This window comes from Phalangium opilio, unplaced genomic scaffold (assembly GCF_054372755.1).
Source record: "Phalangium opilio isolate 3A_F unplaced genomic scaffold, DU_Popi_V2 ptg000079l_1, whole genome shotgun sequence".
Classification (NCBI taxonomy): domain Eukaryota; kingdom Metazoa; phylum Arthropoda; class Arachnida; order Opiliones; family Phalangiidae; genus Phalangium; species Phalangium opilio.
This window is the reverse complement of record NW_028324187.1, coordinates 4,928,473-4,949,102: the sequence shown is the minus strand read 5'-3', so window position 1 is coordinate 4,949,102 and position 20,630 is coordinate 4,928,473. Positions and strand designations below refer to the sequence as shown.

At 34.1% G+C, this 20,630-nt stretch overlaps 1 protein-coding gene across 2 annotated transcripts in view; it reads right to left on the bottom strand.

The window, feature by feature from the left end:
* Positions 1 to 232: 232 nt before the first annotated feature.
* Positions 233 to 20,630, bottom strand: part of LOC149654310 (uncharacterized) — a 35,613-nt gene continuing 15,215 nt past the window's right edge. For both annotated transcript variants that reach the window (XM_089845758.1, XM_089845759.1), the window contains exons 3-9: positions 19,255 to 19,313; positions 13,980 to 14,069; positions 12,220 to 12,405; positions 7,809 to 7,993; positions 7,143 to 7,249; positions 4,464 to 4,617; positions 233 to 3,714 (exon numbers count right to left, since the gene is read on the bottom strand). In XM_089845758.1, the coding sequence (XP_089701884.1) occupies positions 2,115 to 3,714; positions 4,464 to 4,617; positions 7,143 to 7,249; positions 7,809 to 7,993; positions 12,220 to 12,405; positions 13,980 to 14,069; positions 19,255 to 19,313 (2,381 nt within the window). In that variant the 3' untranslated portion in view covers positions 233 to 2,114. The remainder of the gene's footprint in view (positions 3,715 to 4,463; positions 4,618 to 7,142; positions 7,250 to 7,808; positions 7,994 to 12,219; positions 12,406 to 13,979; positions 14,070 to 19,254; positions 19,314 to 20,630) is intronic.

The window sequence follows — 20,630 nt, the reverse complement described above, 5'->3', positions numbered from 1 at the left end:
AACGTTTTCCCAGAATCCTCCTCAACTCATCGACAGAATGTTTAAGTAACCTTTAATGACCCCCAAAACGCACGTGTTACTAACAATCGTCCCCTATTGTTTTAACGTTCAAATACAGGGTGTTACATTCACGTGTTTTCCCAAATTCAGGGTGGTATTCTATAGAAAAGGCACGTGTATTTGTGAGCACAAAGTAAGAAATCAAAAATAAAAACTTCAGTAAGTTTTTTTCAACAATAATTTATTATCTATTTTTTTTAATTCATTTATCTCACAGATCGGCAAGTTTTGAAAAAATACTGTTTGGGTCTCGAGTTAAGATAATTAAAAAATTTATGCCTAACTTATAAAAAAAAACTATGACAAATATTTACTAATTACTAACGTAGAATTAAATACCGTTATACCATTTGTGTTTTTTTTTCGTTCTTGGAAAACTTCCATTATAAAAACTTTTAAATTTCACTCAAATTTTTAAGTAGCCAAAAATTTTTTTTTAAATAAATCCATTTTTAAAAATTTTAAAATAAAATGATTTCAGTATTTTATATTTGTATATGGACGGATTATTTTAATTATTCACAACCTTATCGCGCTTCAATTTATTATATCATTACAAAAAAAAAATCTAATTTGTAAAAATAGTTTCGAAATTTTGTTATTAATACAAAAATTTGAATCGAAAAATATTGAATTTGGAATAAACGATGGTTACTTGGAATGTAACTCTTTCGCAACCGTGTTTTAATTTCGATGGGAATTGTCGCAAACTATGAGGTAGTCCGGGATATTAAGCCGAGCGAGTGAGTGTGTGAATAAGAATTACAGTACAAATCTCCTTCGTTAAACTGCGCTCCTTGCAAGGTTTAATTTGATTACACTACTAGACTAACTCAACTTAGTGTTACCTCACCACCATCTTGGAAAATGGCGTCTAAAACCTTTTCCGAACTCTCTCACTGCACTTTGTAAAAGTCAACCTAACGAGCTGTACAATTTTCGATTTTTAAAACCAATTTGTCGGTCATCTTAAATTGAATTAATTTTGAACGTTTTGATTTAGTTACCGTTATCTACAATAATATTCTGGTTATTTTTATCTTTTTGTATTTGGCTTATTTACAGCGCACTCACTTGCAATAATACCTTGCAAGCAAAATTAAAATTTTAACACAAAAATATATTTAAATGCTTCTATCATAAACGGTAACCAATACAACAACAGAGTAGCGTATTCTACACAAATTTCAGTATTATAACAGATTACTGGGATAATTTCTCTCCTATGAGGTTTAACGTTAATTTATTCATGCTAATGAACTTCATCTATGTCGCAAACATTAAAACAAAATAATGTTTCACACCAATAGTTCTAGGAAGATGAAGTTGCACAAATGTTAATTACACTGGCAACATGCCATACTTTTATGAATTGCGCTGCAACACGCGCTAGTATTTAAAAATTCGTTATGTACGAGGAATTGCATCAAATTTAGAAGAAAAATTCGTTGTATTTGATAAAAAAGTTTTAAAATTTAAGAAAATATAGCCCTCAATTTTTGGTAAATTTCGTGAGACACCAGTTTTGTTTGGGCAAATATTTTTGTACGGCTGATAGACAAGTTAGATAAGATTCTTTTTCACGAATGCTAAAATATAACCAATTGTTTTTGCTTGATAAAAATTATTGATAACGAAAAGAGTTAAATTCAAACTGATTTTAAAAGCTAGATTAAAAATTGCCATAAGTTTATAATATATGTGTTCCTACTAAGGCACATCCTGTGGGATGTAGTTCTACTACAAACACGTTAGTTTCTATTGCGTTGCTCTATTTTGGTTCTTGTAAAGCTCAAATGACGTTTCACTTACACTATTTCCAGCCTCGTAAGCAATGCCAGACTTACGGAACACGTTTTATAAACTTACGCTATTGAATAGCATAGACCAAGGCTTAAATTTTAAACAGCTATAGTGGCTTTTAAAAATCCGAAGTATAGGCCTACATATTTTGAAAGCGCAGTTAATTTTACACAGAAATCTAAGGCAAAAGAAAATTGAAATTATGATAAAAGTAACAGTACACGATAATTACTTATCAAAGTTTAAGAAGATTAATTAGAAGGTGAACGAGGATTATTAGCACTATCACTATTGTTTCGACTATCGTGACACTCTCGACTGTGATTACTATCGCTGGAACAATGATTCGAGGTCGATGACCTTGATAGAGGTCGTGAGGAATTCGACTCAACAGGTTTGCCAATTTCTTCGTAAACCGGATAAGGCGAACCTTCCTGGACGGAAGGAGAGTCTTTGCCCAAATAGGAACGATGATCTTTGTCCTTATTGTTTAAAGTTACCGCGGATGCGGTACAGGTAGTTTCAGGCATGGGGAAATTGCGCGGTGAGCTTTGAACACTGGTCTGCGCACGTTTCACCGGAAGTGAATGAAAATCACGATTTAAATGCTTGGTGTGGCACGAGGTTTCAGGGTACAATTTGTCGGAGAATCCATTTCCATCTTGATGATTAAAACCACGGGATATGTCATGTTTATAATTATCACGATTCTGCGAACGCGTCACCGCATGGGAATGTAAATCACGATTTAAGTATTTGTTGTCACACGACACTTCGGGGTACAATTTACCGGAAAATCCATTTCCATCTAAATCACGGGGTATATCCTTAAAATTAACAATTGTCGAGTTTTCGGGCCGATCAGGGTGATAAGTTTTGCTAGTAAAATCCGAATAGTTATTGTAATCATCCCTCCTATAGATGGCGTGATACGCCTCGGATACCATTCTTCTGGACATACGATGATCATTATGAAACACGGTATCCCTCGGATTGGTAGACGAGTTGAAGTAAGTGGTATTACAAGTACTATTATTGTGAGAACCATTACGATTGTAGCTCGGTGAAGTAATTAAATTCGAAACATCCTCCGTGTTAGTTGGTGTCAATGACTGTTCAACCTCGTCTTCAGATGAGGTTGAAGACTTATGATGACTCCTAAATCGACTTATAGTCGGATAATGTACCGGAGACGACAATAATTGCGTTCCTCCAGCCTCGAAATAACTAGGCGACCTCGAAACCATGCTTCCCAAAGAAGAAATTGATAATCCAGTAGCTGCACTAGATGGGTAAACTCCATACCCTGGCAGACTGTTAACTGGAGGATGATGTGGTTGAAATCCTTTGCACAATTCCAAATTGTAATTATGCTTCGGCGGAGGGTTCTCTTGATTAGTATCGGGTGACGCGGGTCGTTTTAAACTTCCGGGTGGTGGCCATCGCGTCGGTGTCATATCAACACTTACTGGATTATGATTGAGGTTGATACCATAAGGTGTTAATGGATGATTTTGAAGACCCGCTGGATTGTTATAATGTTGAAAGACACTGGTTGTCGCGGATCCATTGAGGCTTTGCGGGGTAATTGGTTGAGACATGTGCGGGTGGTATGTTGGAGGGTGATGATGTCCATGTTGGTGTTGGTGCAGATGGGCGTGCGCGGGGGTTGTTGTTTCACTCGATGTAGACAACGGAGCGTGATGAAATGGTAACATGGTGGCGGAGTAATACGGCGTTGGTAAACGAGTAGCGTGAGTGTCGTACGCCAACCCATAATGCATTTTGGAATGTAACGAGTAGAATTGATATAACCAACTGTTTGCTCTCATTACCTGCGCCTCCTTTTCACTGTTAAAAAAAGATTTGACATCTAAGTTTTGCCATTTTTAAATATATACTTGACTCTATTGGAACTGGCCCCAGTAACCCTTGACCTTAGCAATTTTTCAGCCATGCATAAAACCATCAAGTAACGATTAAAATGAACAAGAATCTACAGTGCAAGCAGTACCCAAGCCACACTGTTACGTTAGCATATCAGCGAAAACATTCAAACTGCAAAATTCATAAAAATGTTCCAACAACTGACATGCAAGGAAAATGAGACTGATTCTCTATGATCCCCCGGCGATTCCGAGTTTATTTTATCTTCTTTTCTTTACGCGTAATGAACAAGATTGTTTTCCTTATGAATGGGTGCGGTTCCCTTAATTCATCTAGGGTAGCTAGCTTGTAAAACGTGAGTTCAAGAGATCATCACCGCGAGCTGATTACCAATAGAACAATACCGTTCTTCTATGAAAAACTGCACCAAACTAAACTAGGGTAATTGCATAAAGAGGTATAATTGAAAGAGCTCTTTTTATTATTAGTATATCTATTCTATAAGATATTTTGCAACAATCAGTTCAATCTGAGCGGAAGAGTTTGAATTAATTATAATTCTACCGATTTACCCAAGTATATAGGTTCATGAAGATTTCAAAACACCTTTTGATCTTTAGTCCATTTTAGAATTTTTAAAATAGTGATACCCAATCATGCAATGAATTAAATGCTCCTTTAACCTAATAGGTAATTAAGGTTCATGTACTTACTTAAGTACTTGATTAGTACAGACGATGACTGGTTGTTGGGAACTGTCCGAACCGTCTTTGACTTGAAGTACAACGTGAACCCAAATCCACTTTCCGGGTCCCGTTTGCAAACGAAGCAACAAAATGCAGGAACGCTCTTGTTCTGATTGAGTTACTATGAAATAATAAATAGATTTTAAATTATATAAATTATATTTATACATATTTCATTCTGAAATGAAACAAATAATTTTTTAAAAAATAAATCGTGAAGATGTTGAAATTTTTAACTTAAATCAACATTGAAAAAATTTCAAATTTTTCCAAGGATAATCAACATTAGAAACTGGTTAAGTAGTAAGAACTATAGTAAGATTTATTAAATATCCGACCCTTTGGAACCGCACTGATTACCTTTGACGTATCTAAAGTTTTCCGCAATTTAAAAACTAATTTGAACCAGGAAAAATACCTTAATACAACAAAAATGTTAAAATTAAAATGAATAAGGATGTTTTGACAGCCGTCGAGGTCAAAAAGGGGTAAGGTACGAAACCCGCTATATATTTCGGTATGGATGGAACAAATACTACTTTTAAAATCTTGTAAATAAATGGGATTGGAACAGTAAAAATAGTTTTTGGATAACTTTGAAAAGGAAAGAAATGTCCAAGTCAATAATTGAACTAAAAAATTGAAGCAAATATGAGAAACTGGATTAAAGATAAAGTAACTCACGATGATGTGGGTTTTCTTTCCCTACTCATCAGAAGTTAATTAATTTGAAGCTATCCATGCGTTACTTTTATTGGTAATCACTTAATTTTTAATCACTAATGCGGGTTTACGTGGTGCAGGTTGATAATAATAGACTTGACCTACGAAAATTTGGGAAGAATTTATTTCTTCAATGGATTGCAGGCCAATATTGTGGGCGATACACTTAGTAATTTTTATATTACGTATATTTAATAATTTCATATTAATTTACTTCATATATTGTATATGGTCAATTCCCGTATGAGGAAAATGAGAATTTAGAGGAAGTATTTTATGATAAAAATTCATCTCTGCTATTAACGTTGACCCTTCCGTATCTGGGGCTAATCGACTTATCCAATTTGAAAGTCGCTCGGCGTATTCGACCCTATAATTGCTATAGAATAAAAAGGGATCCTCAGGCTCCATCAAGAAGTCACTAACAACAAAATAGTTTAAAGGGACGGTGAAATGCTACGACAGACTAAAGGAGATTCGTTAATTCTATACAGTGCCGGATCAACACCCTCGGGAGCCCCTGGGCACTAGGCGTTCGGGGGCCGACAGCGATATGACAGCTAAGAGCTTAAGGCTGACCATTGGGCCCCCCTCTGAGTTATAGGGTTCCTGGGCACGTGCTGACAGTGCCTAGTGGGTAATCCGACACTGCAAGGGGTTAATATAAAATAGGGTATGTCTCGTCTCCATCACAGTGAAATCTTTTTAAATTTACATTATTTAATCTAATTAAATTGATCTTTAAAATGAACATAATTTCGTTAAACAGACACAATTCCTTCATATTTAAATTAACTACAGAACTTAGAAGTGCGTTATCTCCGAAACTTGGGGCAGTGCCGGATCAACACCCATCGAAACTACTTTCCTGCACCTACGTGTCTCTGTTTATTTTAAATTGAAATTACATCTCGTCTCACTAAAGGCTATAGTCGTGAGCCAAACTTCATTTAACCGTTTTAAAATCTGTACCCTATACTGTCGAAATTGAACAACAGAACCCATTCTTAAATCAAGAATTTTAAATAACGCGAAGCTATTAAGAAACGCCCATTCCTCTCAGGGTGCATGATTACAAAGTTCTTATGTTTTTTGATAAGAGAAGGGAGGGCTAATTAAATTTTTGGTCGATAAGTAGCACCTTAAAATCAATTTTAAAGTTTATCACGATCGATGTCTGGATGTATCGAAATTTCTATTATACTTAAACACTTTGGAAATTTAAAACCCATATCCTCGGGCAATAAATATTCATTTTAATAACATTAGAAAATATTTTTAAATATAGGGTTTTAAAAAATGAATTATATTGAAAAATTTCCTCATCAATTAATTTCGACAATGGATAAATATTTTTTTCAAGGAAAATTTGATATACATTGAAATTTCTATCCAATATTGATATATCACGAACAGCGCCTACGGACTTAAAGGAGTAGTCACACAAACTTCAAAAGGAATGCTTGAAATATTTATATTTACATGTTGGAAGAGTAATTAGTTCAATCTGTGTTCAACTGATCATAGTTAACGCATCCGGTGTAGTTTTAGATAAGGGTGTAATTTATTGGCCTCTCCTAACACTTATTAAATTAAAATATATAATCTCTTCTTGAATAAACTATTTGAAAAAGGGGTGAGACTACCACTTTACAACTTCAATACGCGCTTTTATAAAAAACATACTGGATCAATTTTATCTTAAAATTGTTTTCGAATTACTATACATTTTAAAATGCAAGGCATATGGGTCCACCCTCTAATTTGGCAAGATCGGATATTTTCGATAGGGTATCCAATTGAATATCACGATTAGCCCCGTTAAAAGGTGAAAAATTATTTCTCTATGACGTCATCATAGCGGATAAGAAAATTCCTTTTAATATTAACTTAGAATAGTTCAATGAAAAAAAAGTGACTTACTAAGTCTGTGCTTGGACTGAGCTTCTTTTAAATGTTCCCAATGAACCAGCTCATACCACGAAAGACCTTGTAAGCTCGACTTCGTGCAACATAAATGGAATTCACCGCTGCGTTTTAAGAAAAAAAGAAATTATTTTAAATATTTTTTGGTCTGAAAGATTTAATTGAAATTTTTTTTAACTAAAATATCCTAGAAAAAATAAATTGTATGAATTCATTTTCCGCTACAAATTGGAAAGTGAATTCAACTAGTTCAAGTTACAATGATTTTGGTAGCAATACAAATTTTCTAATAAGGGTTTTGATGTTTTAATAAAACAATATGTCCAATAAAAAAAAATATATTTAAAGTTTTCTATTTCTCAAATGACTTCAAGTTCGATAAATTTCTACTATTGATCTTAACTCAACATTTTCTTGTTTAGATTTTGTGGATCTAATTATTTAAAGCCACATGTTGTTACTTAGATTATAATCTTAATTAAATATTCAATTAAACTGTATAGTAGATGATATTTAAATTTAAGAAAGTATATCGTTAACCTACTCCCAGAACTTAAGTATATTCAATATTCACCACTATTCCAATATAGTTAGAATTGCGTGAAAAAAATAAACAATTAATTTAACATTAGGTCCAAGGAAAGACAAAGGAAGTTTTCTTACTTGCGATCAATGTGCAGAAACTTCATGTCCATGGAGTGAATTGAAGTGAAGACATTTGTGCTTCCTTGAACGACGCATTCCCTAGTTTCGGGCATGGCAACAGGGGTACAAGTAGATAGAAAGACGGGTTCATTACGACTGCACAGTGGTAAGAAACTGACGAAATGACCCTGCACTAACACCACCTGTTAAACAATGAGAAATTGTATCGATATAATTGATTAGAATATAAAGTGGATGAAATTAATGCGATTTAAAAATTGTGGAAAGACGGAGGTTCAATTTAATAATGATAAGAAGTTCAGTAGGCCTAAAATACTCAGTCCTGTACGAGACTGTTTGGACACTCTGTATATAGACCAATAAAAATGTGAATTCGTAGGTTGAAATAGATATTCAATCACAGCGCAGATGTTTTTTTTATAAAACTGAATCATTCATCAAAGTTAATTGCAATTCCGCAAACCATTCTTTCAACAGATAGGGAAAAAATATGGCCAATTGACGATGGAAGAGAAACAAAGATGGTTGGTTACAAACCGGATATAGATCATTTAACGCTTTAAAGATTTGTTTAAACGCTTAAACACGCTTAGAACTTACTAATATCAGTCTCGCGAGTGAACAATCAACAATGTCCTCGTTAACCAAAATCTTAAATCGCTCTTATCGGCTTTTCATTCAACTATTACGAAAGCTAAGCTAACAAGCTAAGCTTTTCATTATTAAAACAATTACACTCGGTTAGTTTTATGATTTTTCATTGTAGGCACTTAATTGGCTAAGCAATTAATTTCGGGTTAGTAAGTTACAATACAGCGTCTTTAATTTGAAACCAAACCGGACTGATAAAAGCAAAAAGCACGCCGACAAATTAGCGTTTTTAACAAGGGAAACAATCATTATCATTATAGTAGAGGGATTTTTTTTTAAGTTAGAAATTGGCCAACTATAGCCTATCATCTGTCATCGTATATCGTCGTTAGATGTCGCGATTTCATATCAATTTTCAGTTCTGAACCACTGAACCGTTGCAGAAATATCTCGCTCTCGGGGTGATGTCGCTATTGTGGCCTTAAAGGGGATGTAACGCAAACCATAAAATGGTTTCAAATGTCTCCTCCGACACACCACCTAACCTAGAGTTATATTTAACTAGCCCTTTAATAACAGCAAGTTCTTAGATCGATTGAAATGCTTTATTGTATTTTGTTCATTTTAATTTTTCCCGCTCTTTGTACGTACGAGTGATTCGAGTGTGAATGTGAAATGTGTTTCTATTTCGTCCTTTTGTGTTTGGGTGCTTCTTATCCTAAACTGTCAAAATACCAACATGAGATTTCCCCAAAGGTTTGATTAATTAAAAACTGCTCATAGAGAAAACCGAATTTAAATTAAACTTTAGAAAATTTCAATAGACAGAAAGAATATGAAATACGCTCCGTAGGGGCCAACACTATCTATCAAGGGGTATAATACTTGCCAGTTTTTCTCATGCCATCTATATTTTCAAATCTCTTAAAGGTATTTCTTGAAATAATAGTTAAGACACTCCTGTGTTAATTTGTGTAAGGAATTAATGCAATTGTTCAGTAGAGTGGAGAATGAACCGCGTCCCAGTAAAGCAACCCTTTTAAACTTTCTTAAACATTGTCCTTAAAGATAGATAATGTCCAACCCTCGCGGAATTATCAGGGGCTTTTATAAACAGGGGCAAATGTCTTAATAGAAAAAACATTCTTTAACACATCTCAGACATAAGAAATATTGACGCTACTAGTCTATGAATAGGAACAACTTTTAACACTATAACAGATTTTTTCTTTAGCATAACTTTGAATTTGAGATCTTCTAACATCTTACATCCGGACTTACAAAACCGAAATTAGTTCATTGGAAATGAAGTCATTAATTTTCCTGGCAATTCATATCATACTTTACAAAGAAACGAATGCAATAACCCATAAGTAACATGATAGATTCAAGTAAGCAATTTCTCCCTTCATAAAGTCTGTTTGCCTTCCTGAACAAAATTCAACAGCGTATAGTTCTTTTTTATGACATAAATCAAACTTGACATACTAATTCTTTTGTCACCTATAATTTCCTTGAACCTCACAAGACTGTCCATCTCAAGAAACTAGTAATGTCTTTAAGTTTTTTTTAATTTTAATTAAATGTACATACCTATCCGATCAGACTTTAATCAAAGTGTGATTTGAAAATATCTCTATTGTTACCTTTGAGTTACAAGACATGGTCGTGTCTAAAGAAACTTCCTAAAACTAAAAGCGGATCTACGAAACTATTGTTTTTATTAGCTTTTATTTGTCAAAGTATTTCATCGCTTCCACACCGCTCAAAGACTATGAAATATTGATTAGGAAATAATAGCTTTGTTGCGAGTAAGCTTTATAAATGTTTAGAGTTGTCAAATACGAATCTATTGTTCAGGTTCCAAATGGAATTGAAATTATTGAAACTAATGTTTTGGCAAGCTGGTATCTTTCTTTGATTAGAAAATAGTGTGTTGATCAATTCTCAAAATGTCTCTCTCTCCCACAATACACACCCTAATCAAAAGATTTAGGCACGTCAAAGTTCGTGACTTGTTTTCACATCGTGAGGAGAGTAATAAACTGATTGGTTAAAGGGTTTTAAATCGGTTTTGTACGAAAAGTGTCTTTAAAATTGCTATTAAATTAACGGAAGTCATTTGTACTTGAAAACAAAGTTTGTAACAATGATTTTTCTCTCTCATTGTAGCTATAAAATGTTAGCCTGGCTGGACCATTTAATTATCCATAAAATTATAATCCCAATATGTTTTTAATTAAAATAAAATTTTGTGAAACTTTGCCAATTAATAAACTAATAAAGGTTTTAACGATGAAAAGATTTTTTTCAATAAATAAGGAGCAAAATGGTAATTGTTCATCGTATATCAGAGTTCCTTGGAGAAATGGTTAAGGTATATCCCCTTCTAATTATTAGAGTGTAAATAATATTAGGCAAAAATGATGAGAGAAATTAAATTGGAATTATTAATCTCATTACTATTAAATAGTCTTAACTCTGAGATAGTGATAATAGCAAATTCAGGTAAATAAGCAAGTAAATAGTCCTCCTCTCGACTCGGAGAGGTAATATTTAAGTTTCCCAACTTGTTTCTCTTTGATGCAATCTAGATCAGCTTTGAATTTTGCTGATGACGAAGTTTCTTAACCATTAATTCAAGGAGCTCTGATATTCCGAGATGCGGGTTTGTTTTTTGGGCCTCAAAATATAAAATTGAAATAAAAAAAATCTTGTTTTATTCTAAAGTTTTTAAATGAATGATATTAATAGAGAAATTCACTTACGTTAAGGCCTTTTAAAAAAAATAGTGCTACGTAAAGAGGCTATATAAGCTATAAGAAACATACTTAAAGAGTGTTTCTAAAGTTTAGACAAAGAGGAGTTAGATTTTTTCCCAAGGCAGGAAATTCATTTATCAAAGAGCTGATGTTTGGACAATCATCAAGTTGTGAAATAAAAAAAAGAAAATGTGGAGTTCACATTAATGCCTGCACGCCTTAAGACGTTTGCTAAAAAATTTCATCTTTACTTTGAAAACTTTTTTGTAAAACGATAGTTGAGCTACCTTCAATTGCAATATAGCTATGGGTCGACTGACTGTCTTAGACCGCTTAAAGAATTTTTCTTATTGGTTATATGTATCATTTCTATTTTGTAGCTAGCGCGCCCATGTCGGCATTCTTTGATATACAACCAACCGTAATAGTTAGAAGAACTCCTAAGATTCTAGAGTATATCCGCAATAGAGGCAAACGTGGAAGGCAACAACATTCATATCTTATTCATAAGAAATGACGAGATAGCGCTACAGATGACGTTTCACAGCGGGATCACTCTAATTCAATTTTTAAGGTTTACCCTTTTGGAAGGTTTTAAACCGCTAAATCTATTTCAAAGGTTTTAAGAAACTTCATTTTAAAGTGGTAATCGTGTAAGTTGATCAACATTTTACATGGCTAATCTTTGTAAAGTAGTTTCTCATATTTATGCGAGCGCTGATGAGGTTAGATTAATTTTATCAGAAGCAGATGATTTTATTACATAAATAATTGTATGGTTTAAATAAAAACCAGGCTATGAGCGTCAGACTCTTGAAATTTATGTGTCAAAGGGTAGGATATATTGTTGTGGTATTATAAAAATGCAGAATGCTCGTGCCAATTTGGTTGGGTCGGCTGCCACGAGAATTGAACTGACTCGAGAACCTTTCATCCAGGATATTTTTAGCGTTTTTTATGGAAAGACCTATTGCTTTTCATGGTATTTATAGAGTTAAAACTAGAATCACGAGAAACCGAATGGTGTTTAACAGTTTAAAATCAAAGCAACTGACCTTTTGATCTCCGAATCGCATTTGTCTTCTGGCATTTCGGGATACGTTCATCCGGCATAGAAACATGCGACTATCCGGAATTATGCTTAAAGGACTGGGGGTTCGAAGTAACTCCGTTTGAATCACTTGGTGATCTTGCTTCTCGATAATGTCGTACACGCTGTCACCGTGAATTAACAAATCCTCCTGTTCACAATGGAAAATAAACACAAAACACACAAAAATTAGAACACAAACATCAAGAAGTGATATCTAGTTTATTAGGGAGAAGATATAAGATGCCTAAGTATTCGTGCGCCATAGTCCCAGTCCCACTTTCAAAATACAAGAGGGACGTAAAAGGAGACCGGGCTATTTCGCCTCTCCTCAGTCGGAAAATACAAGTAATTTTCGTCATTCGCGTGGCGCTGACGTGAGTTTTCAAGAACCAATGAGATGCTGGTTGTAATTTAGAGGCGGGTATTAACTCCGGACCTACGTTTGGACTGGAGATAAAGCTGGAAATACGGCGAATTTATACCTTCTCCCTAATAAACTAGATATCACTTCTTGCAAACATTAAAACCAATATGATTTTAGCCATTTAACCAATATTAAAGTCACCCTTTTCCTAAACAATATTTATATATCGCGCTACTAGCTTGATCCTTTTAATTTTGTAAAGTGTAGAAAATAAATTTCAGGGTTAAATAAGATAAGCCATTATTAATCTTACAGGTCTTTTACGAAGGTACCGACTGGCATTTTTTCAATTAATAAATTTGCTATTAAGTTAGTTATGGTAGAAGCCAATGTATAATAGGAGGGTCGCTAACTAGGGGATGGAGGGGTTTTGATTATCGTGTCCGGGACTTGCTTTTTCTTTAATGATATAAAAAGAGGTGGGGGGGGGAGGTAGAGATGTGTGTCTGTGTAAAAGTATAAGTACTAGGTCACAAACCCGGAATCGGCAATTATCGAGACGAGTGGCTTGGGGCTATCGATGATAACCCAACCTCCCATCAGACCCAAGAACTTTCTCTTCTCTTGGACCATACTAGTCTCCCTTAGCACCATCGCTTCTAGGCATATCTCGCCGCTTAAAGGGTTTTTATGTTCCAAGAATCAGGGACAATTAAGAGTGGACTACAAATAAACCCCGGGTAAAATTACCCTATCAGAAACTGTTTATAAGGAGAGCGAAACTTCGGCTTGTACTCATTAAAGAGATGATTCAAGTCTAGGACAAGTCCGTTTGCACCAACGACGAGCGACCATTTTATAAATTGAAACTGGACAAAGTCGTCGCGACTGGCATAGACAGCCAAAAATAAAACTGGAGCTATTAATCATAACTATATTTTTAACATCATTGCACCCATAATTAAAATGAAAAACTAAACTTATTTAGCCTAAGTTAAGTTAATTTTTCATGTCATCGAAAAGTAAAACAAAAATTAAAATTTAATGTTCTTTAGCTTGCGGTTTCTGGTGTAACTATTGGAAAAATATATATAGTTCGATGTACAAGCTTATGTCCAGTACTCTATTGAATTTTTGGTGTTTTCCTTACGCGATAAAAACTATTTCACTTTTCAATCTCATCAAATGGCCCGTAAATATCAAAAATATGAGGCAGAATAGAGTAAATTTTTACCGGATTTGGAGAAATGAAGTTGGGCTTAAGTAAACTTTCACTTTAAAAAAAGGTGTTCTGCTAACTTAATACAATAACAGCTGCAAAATCTCCATTATATAAGTACTTGAACCACTAAACTTACCATAGAGTGTCCCAGGTATTCGGCGGCGTTGTCCGATATGTAAAGAAGTTTCCCATTTTGTGTCATCATCATTAGAAATCCACTCAGAGCCTAATAAATAAACAAATAAATAAATATAAATTTAATCATCTAAAACAATACGTTATGACTGACTGACAAACGCCCAGCTTAAACAGTTTCACATAATGAATTGCTAAAGTTTTTCTAGCAGCTATACTAATTAAGAAAGAGTTTAACAATACGCTGCCCAAGGATATTTGGGAAAGTTATCTCCAATGTTTTTCTATCCATATGTAAAATTGAGCAACAAAGAATCAGATGCGACTGCTTCCTTTTACAATGTCTGTGAAATTTGACAGCTTTCAGGATTATCAAAATCCAGTAAACTAAATAACATTAAAAGCAGCCAAACTTTTACATGAATAAAGAAAGCATGGGGTATATGGAAGACTAAACTAAACTAGAAGAAGAAAAAACTTGATAAAAAATACTGTTGTTAACATTAGACCGACTGGCGCCAGACATATAAAATTATTGTCCATTTCAAAAGATGTGCGCCATTTATTTTTTATATACATCTTTTTTGTCGTTTAATTTTTTTCTTTTTCTCTCTATCAAGTGGACCTTGTAAAATAATTCTATTCAAGTTGCAGAGTAGTGTCACTCAATGCATTTTTCATATAGAAATTAGTACAATGAAAGGCAGGGTACTAAAATTAACCTATATACCTTTCCTAATATATATATATATATATATATATATATATATATATATATATATATATATATATAAACGAGATTACTGTATTCATTTTATAATAATAAACAATTTCGTATTGCAGTAAATTGTCCAGTGTTAAGGAATAAATTGCTTTTCGTACAACAATTTATAAAAATTTCATTGGAATTGAAGGGATAGTGAATGTTTTCCACGTTTTTCGAAGAGTCCGAAATGTTTTAAGGATCAATTATTAATTATTTATTAATAATTGTTCTGTTTCGAGTAACTCCCACAAGATTACAATTCATTAACTTAAACGACTATCACTTGAAATCCAACTTAAAGCCGATAAGTGTAAAGAGAAATAAGCTAATCCCTTATTATATATAAATTCGAGGAAGTTACTTATTATTATTTTATTATTGGATTAAAATTGAATCTTTATTCGATTTAAAAACAGCCTATTCAAATTTAATTTCGCGTTTAAAATTTGTGATAAATTCATCCAATCAAACTCATGGTTCCTTCAAGAAATGGTTAAGGTTACTCCTGTAATGCCGAAGGCGAAACGGGTTATATTTTGTTGGTTATAGTTATACCAATAATTACAACTATTTACCCATAAATAATTATCTTACTTACAAAAATAACATATATCTGTAATTCTAACAAATTATATTTATTAAAATAACCTTTGATTGAAAAATTAGACAACGCCCTCATTGCTATCAATCCGTCTATTCGAATCCGGGTTTGGGTGCATGCCTCGGCGCCGTGACGTCATCGTTATTTAAATGCAGTATGATTAGTAACGGGGAGTATAACGCAAGATACAATCAATAATAATTCCCGTGTCGATTTATATTAATATAAAATATTATAAAGGTTAACTTAAAGATAGAGAAATCATGGGGTATACAGGGTGATGCTCTGCAACAACAATAGACCATTCCCGTAATTTCTGCATTGAAGCAAACATACAAGGGATAGGAAACCATCTTGGGTTACTTCCCTGGCACCAAGAGCCACCGATAGAGGTTGCAGTGTCAGTTGTGAACCCGGGCTCCGCCTGGCGTTGCATCTTGGTACGAAGGTAGCGACCTCCCTCAGGACTGTGTTTTAATAGAATGGTCTATATTGCCCCATAATGCACTGCTACAGACAAATTATACTTAAGAGAACTTATACTTGCTGTAAGTGCAAGTATTTTCATCACCCCAAGAGGCACAGACTGTTAGGGGGCGGTCCAAGCATACGAATTGTTTTTATTACTTAACATTTCTCTAACTTTTACTTTCATTATATAATATTCTAGAATATTCGGGATTGGGTTAAGCTAAGGTAAAATGTAATAACGCGTAGCAATACTGGTTGTAATCGCGGAGTAACACCTGGTATAGGTATACCCTTTAGAGGTTAAAGGTTACAAGAGGTACCCCTATAAGAAAATTAAAATGGGGAGGGGAAAGGTCTACTCCGTTGTTCCGTGAGAAAATGACCCCGAGAGCACCCAAAGATCCGCCTAAAATCCCGCGGATCGGTGGAAAAAAAGAAAGAAAAAAAGCCGGCTCGAAGAGTCAGAATTTCGCTAGCGTCGCGGAGTAAGATGCCAGACTGAGATTATTGGAATCATGGAGAAAAAAACTTAAGGTAATTTTGCCTGAAGGATTATTGAAGTTTCGGAACCATCTACCTTTATGTAACAATTCACCAAAAGTTACCGAGTGTATGCATGTTGCAATAATGTTTAAATGCAGATATCTTGTCTAAATAAGTGTTAGTGGTGAAAATTCTTTGATTGGATTGAAGAGATGTTTTGTATAAAGGACAAAACAGAATAAAATTAAGTCTAAAAGATGTTCACGTCAATATTAAGCATGATCAAATATCGGGATACACAACTTGAGGAATCGCTACGTAGCTAAGCGTCTCCGTGCGCTTTTGTCAATAATACCACAAGCCTACAGGACATGCGCCAAAAAGCGTAATGGACATCATAGTTTTACAGGCCCGTAGCCAGAAACGTTACGCAGAGGGGGCAGTATTTTTCTGTGAGGGGGCATGGCAAATGGAATTTTTTTAGTAGAATAACATAAATATCAAAATGTCAGACAATAAATATTTCCGCAGGTATTTCATTATTGACACTCATTTAACAATTGAAAATCAAACTTTTTTTAAAAAGTTTAAAAAAAATAAATTGTTAATAAACAATTCTAAATCTAAATTTCAAGTCAGATCTTTTTCGTAGGCTAGGGAAGTTAAGTTTCACTTGCTTTCAAGTGACATAGCTCGTCGTTAAAGTGAAAATACGCGAGTAGGGCAAGAAAAGCTTGCCTCGCAACTTCGCAAGTCGCTGTTGAGGCGTCAAATGTAAGTCTGTACCCCGAGGGGTCGGTCATTCATTAATTCCCGTACGCTACCCGTGAAATCCAACTTAAGAAATCCGAAATTAATGCTGATTTTGAAATCAAATAAAAAATCAGCAACGAAATCACAAAATCATTAAAGAAATCATAAAATCAGGAAAAAAACACAAAATCAACTAAGAAATCACGAAATCAACATAAAAATCACAAAATCAGTAAAGAAATCGTGAAATCCATCACGAAATCCAAAATCCAAAGAAATCACAAAATCCGACGAAATCAAGGGGAAATTCTCAAAATCGGAGGATATCACGTAACAAATCTCAAAATCCAACGACATCAATGGAAATATCGCAAAATCCGTCGAAATAACGAGAAAAATAGCAAAATCCGACGGAATCATGGGAAAAATCTCAAAATTCGATGAAATTATTGCATTTTATCGAATTCTGAAATCAAACGGAATCCGAAGAAATCGAATTGGATTTCGAAATCCCGAACACTTTTTCCAAAACGCCCGACCCCTCGCTGTACCCCGACATAATATTTTGGTCCTGGATGACAAAACCAGCGACATATATCAAGGATAACGACAAAAGCTAAAAAAAATTCAAGTGTATCAGGAATATACACAGATAAAGACAATAAAGTCTAAAATATGTTGATATACATTCTAAATAGTTTTCATATTTGTGTACCAAAATAAAAAGTTAATTTGATAAGGGGCATTGGAAAATTTTTAGGGGGCATTTAGGGGCAAACCGAAATCTTATTTGAGGGGGCAGGATATATTTTTGAGGGGGCATTGCCCCCTGGTGCCCCCCCGTGGCTACGGGCCTGTAGTTTTAACACATTGCTTTTCAAATTGTACGCCACTCTTTTAGTTGTTTTAATCTGAATCCAAAATTACAATGTTTTCGGACACCTCTTCTGACAAGGCTATGATGGGCCAACGTGTATCAAAAGTGTCCAAAGAAATGTCATCCACTTTAAAAATGGCCTCTCGCAAATCCCGCCTAATTCCAATCATTTTTAATTTAGGTATATAATAAGGCGTTGCATCAGAAATAAAATTTGGGAGATAAAATCAGCCTATTGGAACAAGGTAAAGTTTAAAGTCCAAGGTCTTAATTTCACCTTTTGACCCGGGCTCTCTTTGAGTTCAAGAAAGTGAAAATTATCCGTTATGATTTATGGGCGTTTCCATATTTAATATTACAGATAAGACGCGGAATATAGCAACTTCGAATAACCACCTACACTTGTAACTCGTAATTGCTAATAGCAGAAGTTAATAATAGACTTAGAGAAGTGATGTATTTGGCATACATTACATTTTGTTTATTCTATGTGCATATGGTCATATTTCATAAGATTTGTTCCAAAAGTTTGTCACTGGTTACAAACTGGAGCTTGTCATGAAGTGACGTAGGTCATAGATTCTAGTAAAGCGATGCCTAAGTAAGTTCAGACTAAACAGGAAGATGGAAGTCCTGCAAAATTAACCACCGAATGTATAGCCTTTCAATTCTCGCTTGTCGTTCTCGAACTAGCTTGAGCTGTAAGTCTAGAGTTAGCATTACGAAGCATAGGAAGTGTTACACTTATGGAAGGAACATATCTTATAATAAACTTGTGTTACTAGGTATGTTTAAAACAAATTGTAGAGGAAAACTTCGTTCGAAGAGTAATCATAGACTTTTACTATAAGATAAAACAACCTATTGTAGACTGCCGACGCGAAAACGATCTTTCAGTTCAGTAGAACTCTCCCACGGTTGAGAGATTCCTTCTCGGACGCGCGTAGACCCGAGGTAGATAGTTGCGCAACTTAGGTATCTACCCTTAAGAAGACCGGGCCCATTATGGGTATGGTATAGGTAAACCGCGACTTAACCTTCATATCTGACCCTAGACTCTTTTGGCTGACCTTATAGTTGGGGGCGGCTTACGGCATAAACGCGAGGCTGCCGCGGCAACGGAACGCGTTGGGTTTTGGGGGAATTTCGAATTTCGTTCTCGTTGCTTTAAAACTCCATAGAAATACATCGTTTCACCGCGGTTGTTATACAAATTAAATACCTAATATTACGTTCGCTACATCAAACAAGCTAACTAATAAACAAACAAAACCACTTTCTCAAACTTGTATATATAAGATGTAGAGAAACTAAAATGGACTTACCTTTGAGAAACCGAAATGCGGCATGGGTAATTCGGGCGGAACATTGTGTTTGCGGAAAACTGTAAATAGAGAAATAAAATAATAATTAATTCATAATAAAACTTAATAAACTGTATTATATTACGTAATATATTAGTTTTTAATAAGAACTAAATAAAATGCAAGAAAAAACCTTTTAATGGCGCGGACATACATTCTAAATCCCCCATCAAAATTGGACGATTGTCATAGTTTTATATCCAAGTTCAAAATTTCAGAAATTATAGTTCAAATTATGATTCAAATTGTTTAATATAGATTTTCTCGAACAAATACTTTATTTCATGGATATATTGTTGGACTCATTGCAACATTGAATAATACTGTCGGCAAATGATTATTCACAACTCGGTGCGGGTTACTCAGTTCAGTTCATGCTGATTCGACTCATTACAAACTGTCTAACTGAACTGTTGAAGCAACATAAATATTAAAATTATTGTTTACTCGCGAAAAGTTTTTAAAAATATATGACACTGCCAACGCGACACCTTTTCCAAACGTTAAGATGTCAACTTTTTAATATACGGTTTTGATATAGCCTAGCACCTTGTGAAAAACTTTAAAAACTGTAAGTCGTGACTGCTGTTTAGCTTTTAAAATGTATAAAATAAGCAAATGACTACATGGGAAAAATTCTACAAAACACTTTGAGGATATAAATCAAGGTGTTTTGTATATTAAAAGTTTTCTTTTTAAAAAAATAAGAATTCTCAACTATTATACTTTTAAAAATTAATAAAGAACTTTTAATATTGCCTGCATGCACTAACCAAAGGATTACAAAATGGCTAGACAATAGTGCTAATATCAATTTGAAAAACATTTTAAGAAAATAAAACTAAAGCAACTTAACTTGGTTTAGTTTTAGAAATATCTAAAACTTAAAACGCCTATAAAAAGAATTGGAAACGGTTAAGTCTACGCATACCAGTATATATTAAAGTAAATCAAATTCCAAATGGATAAACCGCTCGAGAATAACTTTTCCGAGGGAATAATCACTTGGAAAGTTAAATTAGAATGAAGTGTTCTTATTCCAAAAAGCATAATGATAGAACCTTAGTTCAGCGAGTGAGTTCTATGGGTGATTTTGAGTCCAAAATGTTGTATGACATTAGTCTAAAATCATCCAGACCTTCCTTTTTGACCAGTTCACGTTCTATGAAATTCCATTGGGTTACACGGAGAAAATTAAAAATTAAAGAAAACACAGTAGTGGGTTACCCCTCGAGAATTTCCCAGGTTTCTTAAGATTGACAAAATTTAACGACTTTGCAGTTAAGAGGACATAGTGGAATTTATGTTTAAACACTTTTAAAGTAGAAATGCAACTT